The sequence below is a fragment of the Xenopus tropicalis genome, chromosome 4 (genome assembly GCF_000004195.4).
Source record: "Xenopus tropicalis strain Nigerian chromosome 4, UCB_Xtro_10.0, whole genome shotgun sequence".
Lineage (NCBI taxonomy): Eukaryota > Metazoa > Chordata > Amphibia > Anura > Pipidae > Xenopus > Xenopus tropicalis.
In genome coordinates, this window is record NC_030680.2 from 151423501 (window position 1) to 151438212 (window position 14712).

The 14712-nt window shown below is 52.9% G+C and overlaps 1 protein-coding gene across 1 annotated transcript in view; it reads left to right on the forward strand.

The window, feature by feature from the left end:
• Window positions 1-4799, forward strand: part of nup210 (nucleoporin 210kDa) — a 36014-nt gene extending 31215 nt beyond the window's left edge. The window contains 5 exon segments of the mRNA XM_031901273.1: window positions 66-316; window positions 393-600; window positions 704-811; window positions 891-962; window positions 2170-4799. Coding sequence (XP_031757133.1) covers window positions 66-316; window positions 393-600; window positions 704-811; window positions 891-962; window positions 2170-2276 — 746 coding nt within the window. The 3' untranslated portion in view covers window positions 2277-4799.
• Window positions 4800-14712: the final 9913 nt, after the last annotated feature.

Below are 14712 nucleotides of genomic sequence, written 5' to 3' on the forward strand. Positions count from 1 at the left end.
CTGGTATCTCTGGGGAGCTTCCTTAGCAACTGACTAACCAGTCTACGGCTTCTTGTTCCCTTTAGGCCAATACATGTGCTTGCTGGCCCGGCAGGAGCTTTCCGAGGCTCAGCTGAAGCACCTCAGTATGGGGGACACCTCTCTCACCGTCACTGCCTCGGTGCAAGGGAACCAACTCTATGAAGAGCAGCTGGGGGCCCAAGTGCCCATTTACCCCGGTATTTATATCGACCAGAAGGAAATCATTCTGAGCAGCCATTACACATCATCCGACCTGAAAATATACGGCGCCGCCGACATGCTGAGCAGCCTGGATGTGAGTAGGATCTGGGTTAGTCGGGTGCCTCTGGCAGGAAGGGGGCGCAGAATAAAAGGGGCGTTTGTTTCTCTAGGTGAAAGTGGGATCTCCTGCAGTCACCCTGTACCTGAGGGACCGCTCCTATGGCACCCCGAGCTTTGTCACCTATGAAGTCAGTGTCACCGATGGGAGAGTTTTGAGCCAAGGGTCCCTGTCGACAGCCCTCACTGTGTCCTGCCCCCTCTCTCATCAGACCGTCACCGTTCCGCTCAATCTGGTCTCCATTAAAGGAGCACCAAGTGGTAAGTAAAATCCACTTTAGTGAGATCCAGTTTGTTCTGCTCCCTGGTGGCTCCGGTTCTGGTTATGGCACCGTGGCTCTCACTAACCCGTCTCTCATTCTAGTGTCGTCCACCGAGAGCCCCGGGTTCTTCCAGCACTTCATTGAGTCCTATCAGATGATCTTCTTCACTCTCTTTGCACTATTGGCCGGGGCGGCAATAACCATAATCGGTAAGTATGGCGGCCATTTCATGCCAGTCGGTGACACACGGTTCCTTAGGGGAGTAACGTGTATGATCTTGCCTTACAGTTATGTCACCCAGAGAGACCAACGCTCCCCCCGCCGTCTTCCTAAAGACCTCTCCCAAGTCTGTCAATAACAGTAAGTACCGACTCCCGAATATATAAATACAGGTATGGGACCTGTTATCCAGAATGCTTGGGATCTGGAGTTTTTCGGAGGTCTTTCTGTAATTTGGATGTCCTACCTTAAGTCTGCTAAAAAAATTATTTAAACTGCAATTAAACCCAATAGGGCTGTTCTGCCCCCAATAAGGGGTAATTATATCTTAGTTGGGATCAAGTACAGGTACTGTTTTATTATTACAGAGAAAAGGGAATCATTTAACCATTAAATAAACCCAATAGGGCTGTTCTGCCCCAATAAGGGGTAATTATATCTTAGTTGGGATCAAGTACAGGTACTGTTTTATTATTACAGAGAAAAGGGAATCATTTAACCATGAAATAAACCCAATAGGGCTGTTCTGCCCCAATAAGGGGTAATTATATCTTAGTTGGGATCAAGTACAGGTACTGTTTTATTATTACAGAGAAAAGGGAATCATTTAACCATTAAATAAACCCAATAGGGCTGTTCTGCCCCCAATAAGGGGTAATTATATCTTAGTTGGGATCAAGTACAGGTACTGTTTTATTATTACAGAGAAAAGGGAATCATTTAACCATGAAATAAACCCAATAGGGCTGTTCTGCCCCCAATAAGGGGTAATTATATCTTAGTTGGGATCAAGTACAGGTACTGTATTATTATTACAGAGAAAAGGGAATCATTTAACCATTAAATAAACCCAATAGGGCTGTTCTGCCCCAATAAGGGGTAATTATATCTTAGTTGGGATCAAGTACAGGTACTGTTTTATTATTACAGAGAAAAGGGAATCATTTAACCATTAAATAAACCCAATAGGGCTGTTCTGCCCCAATAAGTGGTAATTATATCTTAGTTGGGATCAAGTACAGGTTCCTCAGAAATATTAAAGGGGAACTAAAGTGCTACTCCTGTGTTTGCTTTTGCTGTCAGTGGGTACTAGTGGGAAGAGCCGCCCTGAGAGGCCAGTATTGTAGGCAATGTCTCTTCCAGGGCTGTATAATGGGCATAGCCTCCTCCCATATAATTGCTGGGGGGTTCCAGCATCGTTAACGCTAAGGGTGGGGCTTATAACTTATTGTGCAGAGAGTACACCCGCCCCCTCTCCATTAATATAATATTGCTTTACAAAATAAACCTGTTTTCCTAGTGTTTTGTTGCTCTTTAAATCCATCACCGTTTGCTTTCGGCATTGCAGGCTTCCTTCCTCTCTCGCCTGGAATTTATTCAAACCACGCCTCTCCGAACAGGAGGAACCAATCGCCGGGGAGGATGTTATGGAGTCCCGACTATGCTTCCAACTAGAAAGCAGTCGCCGAAGGTCTCATTCACGGGCCCCTGGCGCCTTTTACCGAGTGTCTTGCTGAGATTTTGTGTGTGTGTGGCGTGACTATTTCCCGCGTGGGGGGCGTGACTGTTTCCGCGTGGGCGGCACTTTTATTTTATTTTGCTTTGATTGGAAGAAGAGAGAATGCTTGCTTTTCCCGGTCTCTGCCCCAGTAGGTACGTTGTGTGTTCTGGCTGCAAGTTTGGGTTCTGTTTGTGCCGGAACCACACAAATAATCCCTGGGTGTTTTATGGAGCCTGTATGTTCCTCAGGGGAGGGGCTTTATCAGTTGGCAGCTCAGCCATTTTTTTTTTCTTAAGGGGCATTTTGTGAAGCCAATAGAATCCTCTGAGTTTGCTTTTTTTATATGAGAATGTGTCGGGAGGTTGCTGTTCCGCCAGTCAGTGCAATGGCCGTCTACCCCCCCCCCCCCTCCTTGTAACATTTAGGCTCCATATGACTCCCATGCCGACTGTTAGCCTCGGGGCTCGGCCACGCCCACACGGAACCACACAAATTGTCCCTGGGTTTTTCATGCAGCCTATATGTTCCTCAGGGGAGGGGCTTTATCAGTTGGCAGCTCAGCCATTTTTTTTCTTAAGGGGGCATTTTGTGAAGCCAATAGAATCCTCTTTTTGTATGAGAATGTGTCGGGAGGTTGCTATTCCGCCAGTCAGTGCAATGGCCGCCTACCCCTCCCCCTGTAACAGGCTCCATATTACTCCCATGCCGACTGTCAGCCTTGGGGCTTGGCCACGCCCACCCGTGACTGTGAGTAGAACCCATGTAGCCGCCCAAGCTTGTTTCACTGTGATTCTGGCACCTCCTCGTGTGATTGTTTATGATTTATGTGGCATTTAATTGCAAGCTCTTAGGGACAAGAGACTGTACATTTCCTCATGACTTCAGTTCAACTCAGGAAAGTTCTGCACTGCTTGCAGCCGCCTTATATTGTGACCCCCCCCAACCAACCGCCTCAAGTGGGGGGGGGGGAGCCGAGACTGTCGGGGCGTGTGCTTCCGTGTAATGCTCTGGGCCCGGGGGCGGGACTGGCGCTCTCTGTGCTCTTATTGGCCTTAAGGGGGAGGTTAACTTTTTTAGTCTGTTATAGAATGTCCTATTCCTAGCAACTTTGCAGTTGGTCTTCATTGTTTTTTTATAGTTTTTACATTATTTGTCGTCTTCTTTTGCAGCTTTCAAATGGGGGTCACTGACCCCGGCAGCCAAACCCTATTGCTCTGTGAGGCTCCAGTTTTATTGTTATTGTTACTTTTTATTCCTTATCTTTCTATTCAGCCCCTCCCCTATTCATATACCAGCCTCTCATCCAAACCACTCTCTGGTTGCTAAGGTAACTTGGACCCTAGCAACCCAATAACTGCTGAACCTCCAAAGTGGAAATTATATAAGTAAAAAAAAATACAAGTAATAGAAAATGTAGACCAATTGCAAACTGTCTCAGAATATCACTCTCTACATGATACTAAAAGTTAACTCAAAGGTGACCAACCCGTTTAACGGGTTAATCAGTAAGGGGGGGGTGATCCTGGGGGGGGGGTTATTGGCTCAGGAAACCATGGTCGCTACTGAATTGATTGCATTGCTTTGCGCAGTTTATAGGTTTATGTTTTGCTGTGAGTTTATTTGCCAGTTGTGCAGTTTCATTATCCAATAGAAACCACTGATTTATTCCCCCCCCCCATTCATTTCCAGGAACAGCAGGTACCACATTCCCATAAGGTTCTATGTAGGCGAGTGCTGCCATACTGGCACACATTCCAGGCAGCTGGCACCGCCAGAACCAGTGATAATCCCTCCCTATGCCCCGCCTCTGTGCGTAGGGAAAGGCCGCCCCTCGTTAGGGAAACGGGGCACATTTTTGCCAGTGGAGAAAAGGCTCCGAGAACCCGTTCCCAAGGGCCTGGGCAGCACTTGCGCGAGCGACTTGGGCTTTTTCACCACTGCCGGGTTCTGATTGGGTTCAGATTAGTGCCAGGTACGTGCCTACAGGGAGGTGAAGGATTTCCCTTTAATCAGTGTGAAGTAAACCCTTCCCATAGTGCACCTGGGCGCCGCCATAGGGGAGGCTTCTGGTTCCGTTTCTGTTTTTACTTTATCATTTATTTGCGCGGCTGGGAATGAGCCCCTGGGGCTGGGGGGCCGGGGGGTTCCTAGTGAGTGGGGCAGATACGTGCAATGGTGAATGTGAGTTGCACTACGGGCCAAGCCCGACTCACTATGGATCAGCGCCGGCGCCCGCAGCCCCGTGAAGCCTTCAGCTGCAATAATGTGAATGTGTCCGACCAGACAATGTGACATTGCGCTGTATCTTCCTCTAAATACCTCAAACTCTGCTGTTCTGGTTCTGTTGGACCCCACGGATGAGCCCGGTCCAATCTCTGGGATTATTAACCCTCGCTGTGATTTCCTTTGTGCCTTACTGCCGGCCGAGCATTTCTGTGTCGCTCTGATTGTACATAATAAATAATGTTCTGATAAGAGAGTCCGGTGCTGTGTTATTAACCTGCTGCACAGGCTCTGGGCCTGGGGGGGGATGTAATGGGGCTTGTAACCCATAGCAACCTATCAGTGGGCAGCTTTGTCCAGCCTGCCAGGTTTCAATTGGTTATTGTGGAAAAGATGCAGTTTGGAGGCCGAGCCCTTAAGGTGGGTTCTGTACAAAATGGGCCTCAGTTCTCAGGGTTGCGGTCCAAGTCCCATATCTACCCCTGTGTGCTGGGTAATAGTACCGAGCATCCCCCCCTCTGTGCGTAACGGTGCCGAGCGCCCCCCTCTGTGCATAACGGCGCCGAGCGTCCCCCCCCTCTGTGCGTAACGGTGCCGAGCGTCCCCCCCTCTGTGCGTAACGGTGCCGAGCGCCCCCCCCCTCTGTGCATAACGGTGCCGAGCATCCCCCCCCTCTGTGCGTAATGGTGCCGAGCATCCCCCCCCTCTGTGCGTAACGGTGCCGAGCGTCTCCCCCTCTGTGCGTAACGGTACCGAGCGTCCTCCCCTCTGTGCGTAACGGTACCGAGCGTCCTCCCCTCTGTGCGTAACGGTGCCGAGCGTCCTCCCCTCTGTGCGTAACGGTGCCGAGCGTCTCCCCCTCTGTGCGTAACGGTACCGAGCGTCCTCCCCTCTGTGCGTAACGGTGCCGAGCATCCTCCCCTCTGTGCGCAATGGTGCCGAGCGTCCTCCCCTCTGTGCGTAACGGTGCCGAGCGTCCCCCCCCCTCTGTGTGTAACGGTGCCGAGCGTCCCCCCTCTGTGCGTAACGGTGCCGAGCGTCCCCCCCTCTGTGCGCAATGGTGCCGAGCGTCCTCCCCTCTGTGCGTAACGGTGCCGAGCGTCCTCCCCTCTGTGCGTAACGGTGCCGAGCGTCCCCCCCCCCCCTCTGTGCGTAACGGTGCCGAGCGTCCTCCCCTCTGTGCGCAATGGTGCCGAGCATCCCCCCCTCTGTGCGTAACGGTGCTGAGCGTCCCCCCCCTCTGTGCGTAACGGTGCTGAGCGTCCCCCCCTCTGTGCGTAACGGTGCCGAGCGTCCCCCCCTCTGTGCGTAACGGTGCCGAGCGTCCCCCCCTCTGTGCATAACGGTGCCGAGCGTCCCCCCCCCCTCTGTGCGTAACGGTGCCGAGCGTCCCCCCCCCCCTCTGTGCGTAACGGTGCCGAGCGTCCCCCCTCCCCTCTGTGCGTAACGGTGCCGAGCGTCCCCCCCCTCTGTGCGTAACGGTGCCGAGCGCCCCCCCCCTCTGTGCGTAACGGTGCCGAGCTGATGAATGTTGGGATAACGGTCGTATGTTTAAATACAACTCAAATTCAGCATGAAACTGTAGGATAAAGCTTTAAAATGGGGGTCACTGACCCCGGCAGCCAAACCCTATTGCTCTGTGAGGCTCCAGTTTTATTGTTATTGTTACTTTTTATTCCTTTCTGTTTCAAATCAATGCCTGGTTGCTGAGGTAATTTGGACCCTAGCAACCAGATAGCTGCTGAAATTCCAGACTGCAGAGCTGCTGAACAAAAAGTGAAATAATATAGGATCGGGGGCAAATGGGTTTTTGCCATATCTGCGAATATAACTGTTATTTGGCAGGCCGGGCACCTCGCCCCCACCCACCTGCGCAAGGTTACAAGCAACACCTGGGGTAAGTGATGCTGGACTAGGGGTAGCAGGAGAGGTACCTGCCTAGTCTCCCCCCCCACCCCCCCTCCGGTACATACAGTGTGTTTGATACAAAAATGTTTTGTATAAAGTATTTGTTTTTAATTAATTTCTATGTTTTATTATCTAATAATTATAAAAGTATGGGGGGGGGGTATGGCAGTAAATTTATGGCAGTAGGACAATACCCTAAATTACTGCCCCGGGCAGAATAGAGCTGATTTCTTATTGGAGGAATTGACCCTACAGATTGGGTTTCCGGGGTGAGATTCTCTGCTCGACCAGCAGGTGTCGCTGCAGTAAAAGATTTGCACCACATTGGTTTTACCTGATATTAATTAAGATTCCGCTTGGTGCCAACAGGGAACAGCTTCTGTCCCAGCAGCCTCTCTGCCCAGGGGCCCTAAATTTGTAATTATTTTCTTTCTGGGTTCAGTCTACACCCCCCCCCATCAGGTGCTACCATAACAGGGGCCCCCATATACTGTAATAGGAATCAGTGCAGGGCCCCCCATATACTGTAATAGGAATCAGTGCAGGGCCCCCCATATACTGTAATAGGAATCAGTGCAGGGCCCCCCCATATACTGTAATAGGAATCAGTGCAGGGGCCCCCCATATACTGTAATAGGAATCAGTGCAGGGGCCCCCCATATACTGTAATAGGAATCAGTGCAGGGGCCCCCCATATACTGTAATAGGAATCAGTGCAGGGCCCCCATATACTGTAATAGGAATCAGTGCAGGGGCCCCCCATATACTGTAATAGGAATCAGTGCAGGGGCCCCCCATATACTGTAATAGGAATCAGTGCAGGGGCCCCCCCATATACTGTAATAGGAATCGGTGCAGGGGCCCCCCCATATACTGTAATAGGAATCAGTGCAGGGGCCCCCCATATACTGTAATAGGAATCAGTGCAGGGGCCCCCCATATACTGTAATAGGAATCGGTGCAGGGGCCCCCCATATACTGTAATAGGAATCGGTGCAGGGGCCCCCCATATACTGTAATAGGAATCGGTGCAGGGGCCCCCCATATACTGTAATAGGAATCGGTGCAGGGGCCCCCCATATACTGTAATAGGAATCAGTGCAGGGGCCCTTTTCTAAGTTGCTCACTCACCCTGCTCTGCCCCCTCCTACACTCACACTCACCCCAGCCCCACTCTCACTGACGCAGTGACAGAGTCCCACAGACAGGGGGCCCCCACGCACCTCACACACATCTGCCCTAAACCAACAGACTTTTATCCCAAGGAATTGTGGGTGGAGACATGCAAATTAAGCCTTAATGTCTGTATGGCCCCTCCCCCTACCCCTGAGCCGCATAACGGCCCCCATACACGGGCGACTATAGCTGCTGATATGGGCCCCTTAGATTCGGCAGCTAATTGGCCTGTGTATGGGCAGAACCGAGGGGCCTGAAATTGCCCAGATGTCGGATCGGGGACATCGGCTCGTTGATGGGATCCCTGAACCGACTGCCCCATTGCCGCGTGTAGAGTTAGTGGCTTGCAAAAGTATTCAGCCCCCTGGAACTTTTCCACATTTTGTCACATTACAGCCACAAACATGAATCCATTTTATTGGAATTCCACGGGAAAGCCCAATACAAAGTGGGGTACACGGGAAAGCCCAATACAAAGTGGGGTACACGGGAAAGCCCAATACAAAGTGGGGTACACGGGAAAGCCCAATACAAAGTGGGGTACACGGGAAAGCCCAATACAAAGTGGGGTACACGGGAAAGCCCAATACAAAGTGGGGTACACGGGAAAGCCCAATACAAAGTGGGGTACACGGGAAAGCCCAATACAAAGTGGGGTACACGTGAGAGACCAATACAAAGTGGGGTACACGTGAAAGCCCAATACAAAGTGGGGTACACGGGAAAGCCCAATACAAAGTGGGGTACATGTGAGAAGTGGAAGGAAAATCATACATGATTCCAAACATTTTTTACAAATAAATAAGTGCAAAGTGGGGTGTGTGTAATTATTCAGCCCCCCAATACTCTGTAGAACCCCCTTTTGCTGCAATTCCAGCTGCCAGGCTTTAGGGTATGTCTCTACCCGCTTTGCCCATCTACAGACTGAAATCCTTGCCCATTCTTCTTTGCAAAACAGCTCCAGCTCAGTCAGATTAGATGGTCAGCCTTTGGGAACAGCAGTTTTCAGATCTTGCCACAGATTCTCCATTGGATTTAGATCTGGGCTGTGATTGGGCCAGTCTAACACATGGATATGTTTGGGTTTAACCCATTGTTGCCCTGGCTTTATGTTTAGGGTCGTTGCCCTGCTGGAAGGGGAACCTCCGCCCCAGTCTCAAGCCTTTTGCAGACTCCAAGAGGTTTTCTTCCAAGATTGCCCTGTATTTGGCTCCATCCATCTTCCCATCAACTCTGAGCAGCTTCCCTGTCCCTGCTGAAGCCCCCCCAGAGCATGATGCTGCCCCCCCATATGTGACAGTGGGGATGGGGGGTTCAGAGGGATGTGCAGGGTTAGTTTTCCGCACATAGAGTTTTGCATTTTGGCCAAAAAGTTCCATTTTGGTCTCATCTGACCAGAGCCCCTTCTCCCACATGTTTGCTGCCCCCCCCCCCCCCACATGGCTTGTGGCAAACTGCAAACGGGACTTCTTATGGTTTTCTGGTAACAATGGCTTTCTTCTTGCCCCTCTTCCATAAAGGCCAACTTTGTGCAGTGCCCGACTAATAGTTGCCTATGGACAGATTCCCCCCCCTGAGCTGTAGATCCCTGCAGCCCCCCCAGAGTGACCATGGGCCTCTTGGCTGCATTTCTGATCAGCGCTTGTTGGGCCTGTGAGTTTAGGGGGGGGCCGTGCCTGGGTAGGGTTACAGTTGTGCCATACTCCTGCCATTTCTGAATGATCGGTGGAACAGGGCTCCGTGGGATGTTCAAGGCTTTGGGAATCTGTTTGTAGCCTAAGCCTGCTTTATATTTCTCAATAACTTTATCCCTGACCTGTCTGGTGTGTTCTTTGGGCTTCATGGTGTTGTTGCTCCCAATATTCCCTTAGCAACCTCTGAGGCCGTCACAGAGCAGCTGTATTTGTACTGACATTAGATTACACACAGGGGCACTCTATTTAGTCATTAGCACTCATCAGGCAATGTCTATGGGCAACTGACTGCACTCAGACCAAAGGGGGCTGAATAATTACGCACACCCCACTTTGCACTTATTTATTTGTAAAAAATGTTTGGAATCATGTATGATTTTCCTTCCACTTCTCACGTGTACCCCACTTTGTATTGGTCTCTCCCGTGTACCCCACTTTGTATTGGTCTCTCCCGTGTACCCCACTTTGTATTGGTCTTTCCCGTGTACCCCACTTTGTATTGGTCTCTCCCGTGTACCCCACTTTGTATTGGTCTCTCCCGTGTACCCCACTTTGTATTGGTCTTTCCCGTGTACCCCACTTTGTATTGGTCTCTCCCGTGTACCCCACTTTGTATTGGGCTTTCCCGTGTACCCCACTTTGTATTGGGCTTTCCCGTGTACCCCACTTTGTATTGGGCTTTCCCGTGTACCCCACTTTGTATTGGGCTTTCCCGTGTACCCCACTTTGTATTGGGCTTTCCCGTGTACCCCACTTTGTATTGGTCTCTCCCGTGTACCCCACTTTGTATTGGGCTCTCCCGTGTACCCCACTTTGTATTGGGCTCTCCCGTGTACCCCACTTTGTATTGGGCTCTCCCGTGTACCCCACTTTGTAATGGGCTTTCCCGTGTACCCCACTTTGTATTGGGCTTTCCCGTGTACCCCACTTTGTATTGGGCTTTCCCGTGTACCCCACTTTGTATTGGTCTCTCCCGTGTACCCCACTTTGTATTGGTCTCTCCCGTGTACCCCACTTTGTATTGGGCTTTCCCGTGTACCCCACTTTGTATTGGGCTCTCCCGTGTACCCCACTTTGTAATGGGCTTTCCCGTGTACCCCACTTTGTATTGGGCTTTCCCGTGTACCCCACTTTGTATTGGGCTTTCCCGTGGAATTCCAATAAAATGGATTCATGTTTGTGGCTGTAATGTGACAAAATGTGGAAAAGTTCAAGGGGGCCGAATACTTTTGCAAGCCACTGTAGATCGTTTGGCCCCAGGGCCAAACAATCGGATTATTTTTTTTTTAAGTTACTTGCTACCCGATATTGCCCACCCGTAGGTGGGGATATCGGGTGAAGATCCACTCACTTGGCGACATAGCCAAGCGAGCGGATCTTATAGTGTATGGGGACCTTTACTCTCTGTCTGCCCCAAGTGCTCCTGGGAAAGGGAAGTAAATTTCCAAAGTGCTAAGCCCCTGCCCCAGTGAGCTTACAATCTAAGGTCCCTATCCCATTCCCATCAGCCCCTGCCCCAGTGAGCTTACAATCTAAGGTCCCTATCCCATTCCCATCAGTCCCTGCCCCAGTGAGCTTACAATCTAAGGTCCCTATCCCATTCCCATCAGTCCCTGCCCCAGTGAGCTTACAATCTAAGGTCCCTATCCCATTCCCATCAGTCCCTGCCCCAGTGAGCTTACAATCTAAGGTCCCTATCCCATTCCCATCAGCCCCTGCCCCAGTGAGCTTACAATCTAAGGTCCCTATCCCATTCCCATCAGTCCCTGCCCCAGTGAGCTTACAATCTAAGGCCCCTATCACATTCCCATCAGTCCCTGCCCCAGTGAGCTTACAATCTAAGGTCCCTATCCCATTCCCATCAGTCCCTGCCCCAGTGAGCTTACAATCTAAGGCCCCTATCCCATTCCCATCAGCCCCTGCCCCAGTGAGCTTACAATCTAAGGTCCCTATCCCATTCCCATCAGTCCCTCACACTCACAGGGCCCCTCACTCTCCCTCAGTCTCACACTCAGAGTCCCACTCACTTGCTGGCTCTCTCACTAGAAGGAGGGGCCCTAATTAATTACAGGTACAATACAGGTGGGGGGGGGGGGGAAATAAAGGGGAGTTGCTGTGGGATCTGTGTTGGTCCCTCACTCACACTCACACTTTAGCCCCCAGCAAAATCATACAGTACCCTGTACAACTCACTCAGCTGTACCCCCCCCCATCAACAACCACTCACACTCATGTATCTACCTGTTCCACTCCCACTCGGCGATCCCCCAGCCCCACTCACGCTCGGCGATCCCCCGGCCCCACGCACACTCGGCGATCCCCCGGCCCCACGCACACTCGGCGATCCCCCGGCCCCACGCACACTCGGCGATCCCCCGGCCCCACGCACACTCGGCGATCCCCCGGCCCCACGCACACTCGGCGATCCCCCGGCCCCACTCACACTCGGCGATCCCCCGGCCCCACTCACACTCGGCGATCCCCCGGCCCCACGCACACTCGGCGATCCCCCGGCCCCACTCACACTCGGCGATCCCCCGGCCCCACGCACACTCGGCGATCCCCCGGCCCCACGCACACTCGGCGATCCCCCGGCCCCACGCACACTCGGCGATCCCCCGGCCCCACGCACACTCGGCGATCCCCCGGCCCCACTCACACTCGGCGATCCCCCGGCCGCTCACCCCCTCCCCCAGCCGCGGTTCCTCCCTCCCAGCTCAGGCGGCGGGCAGGCAGGGAAGAGGCAGAGGGACGGGGAGAGGCAGAGGGAGAAGCGGCTGCGGGGGAAGCGGAGGGGATGGAGGCTGCGGAGCCGGGGAGCGGGGAGAGCCCGGACCGGGCGGCCGAGTACCTGCAGCAGCTCAACCGCATCATAGAGTCCCAGCGGGGGCAACTGGAGAGGCAGCGGGGTCGGATCGAGGAGCTGGAGGGGCAACTGGTCAAACTGGCAAGCGAGCACCAGCGGCACCTGGCAACCTGCCCCCTAAGGTAAAACCCGTCTCTCTGCCCCCTGGGGAGGGACTGGCATCTAAATGCCCTGGCACCCTGCCCTCATGTAAGGCTCTGGGCCGGCACCCCAAAGGTTAGGGACCCCAGTAGCCCTGGGTTAGGGCAGGAGCGGGGGTTCCCCAGTTCAGATCCTAGGGGCAAAATGTGTATATCTGTGTGTGGGTATGTGGGCACTACAGGTGTCTGGGTATGTGGGCACTACAGGTGTCTGGGTATGTGGGCACTACAGGTATGTGGGTATGTGGGCACTACAGGTGTCTGGGTATGTGGGCACTACAGGTATGTGGGTACTACAGGTGTGTGTGGGTATGTGGGCACTACAGGTGTATGTGTGTGTGGGGGGTATGTGGGCACTACAGGTGTGTGTGTGTGGGGGGGGTATGTGGGTACTACAGGTGTGTGTGGGGGTATGTGGGTACTACAGGTGTGTGTGTGGGGGGGGGGGGGTATTTGGGTACCACAGGTGTGTGTGGGTACTACAGGTGTGTGTGTGTGTGGGGGGGTATATGGGTACTACGTGTGTGTGTGTGTGTACTACAGGTGTGTGGGTATGTTGGTACCACAAGTTTGGGTACCACAGATGTGTGGGGGGGGATATAGGGGTACTACAGGTGTGTGTGTGGGGGGGTACTACAGGTGTGTGGGTATGTGGGTGCTACAGGTGTGTGGGGGGTGTGGGTATTTGGGTACCACAGGTGTGTGTGGGGGGGTGTATGGGTACTACAGGTGTGTGTGGGGGTGTGGGTATGTGGGTACTACAGGTGTGTGGGTATGTGGGTGCTACAGGTGTGGGTATGTGGGTACTACAGGTGTGTGTGGGTACTACAGGTGTGTGGGGGTGGGTATGTGGGTACGACAGGTGTGTGTATGTGGGTACTACAGGTGTGTGTGTGTGTGTGTGGGGGGGGGGTTATGTGGGTACTACAGGTGTATGTGGGTACTACAGGGGTGTGTGTGTGGGGGGGGTATTTGGGTACTACCATGGGATGGGGCTGTAACTGGGGGACAGTGTGTATAGTAAGGCAAGGGGGTACCATGGGATGGGGCTGTAACTGGGGGACAGTGTGTATAGTAAGGCAAGGGGGTACCATGGGAGGGGGCTGTAACTGGGGGACAGTGTGTATAGTAAGGCAAGGGGGTACCATGGGATGGGGCTGTAACTGGGGGACAGTGTGTATAGTAAGGCAAGGGGGTACCATGGGATGGGGCTGTAACTGGGGTATGGTGTGTATAGTAAGGCAAGGGGGTACCATGGGATGGGGCTGTAACTGGGGGACGGTGTGTATAGTAAGGCAAGGGGGTACCATGGGATGGGGCTGTAACTGGGGGACGGTGTGTATAGTAAGGCAAGGGGGTACCATGGGATGGGGCTGTAACTGGGGGACGGTGTGTATAGTAAGGCAAGGGGGTACCATGGGATGGGGCTGTAACTGGGGGACGGTGTGTATAGTAAGGCAAGGTGGTACCATGGGATGGGGTTGTAACTGGGGGACAGTGTGTATAGTAGGGCAAGGGGGTACCATGGGATGGGGCTGTAACTGGGGGACGGTGTGTATAGTAAGGCAAGGGGGTACCATGGGATGGGGCTGTAACTGGGGGACAGTGTGTATAGTAAGGCAAGGGGGTACCATGGGATGGGGCTGTAACTGGGGGACGGTGTGTATAGTAAGGCAAGGGGGTACCATGGGATGGGGCTGTAACTGGGGGACAGTGTGTATAGTAAGGCAAGGGGGTATCATGGGATGGACTGTAACTGGGGGACGGTGTGTTATAGTAAGGCAGGGGGTACCATGGGATGGGGCTGTAACTGGGGGACAGTGTGTATAGTAAGGCAAGGGGGTATCATGGGATGGACTGTAACTGGGGGACGGTGTGTATAGTAAGGCAAGGTGGTACCATGGGATGGGGTTGTAACTGGGGGACAGTGTGTATAGTAAGGCAAGGGGGGTACCATGGGATGGGGCTGTAACTGGGGGACAGTGTGTATAGTAAGGCAAGGGGGTATCATGGGATGGACTGTAACTGGGGACGGTGTGTATAGTAAGGCAAGGGGTACCATGGGATGGGGCTGTAACTGGGGGACAGTGTGTATAGTAAGGCAAGGGGGTATCATGGGATGGACTGTAACTGGGGACGTGTGTATAGTAAGGCAAGGGGGTACCATGGGATGGGGCTGTAACTGGGGGACAGTGTGTATAGTAAGGCAAGGGGGTACCATGGGATGGGGCTGTAACTGGGGGACAGTGTGTATAGTAAGGCAAGGGGGTACCATGGGATGGGGCAGTAACTGGGGGACAGTGTGTATAGTAAGGCAAGGGGTATCATGGGATGGGGCTGTAACTGGGGACAGTGTGTATAGTAAGGCAAGGGGGTATCATGG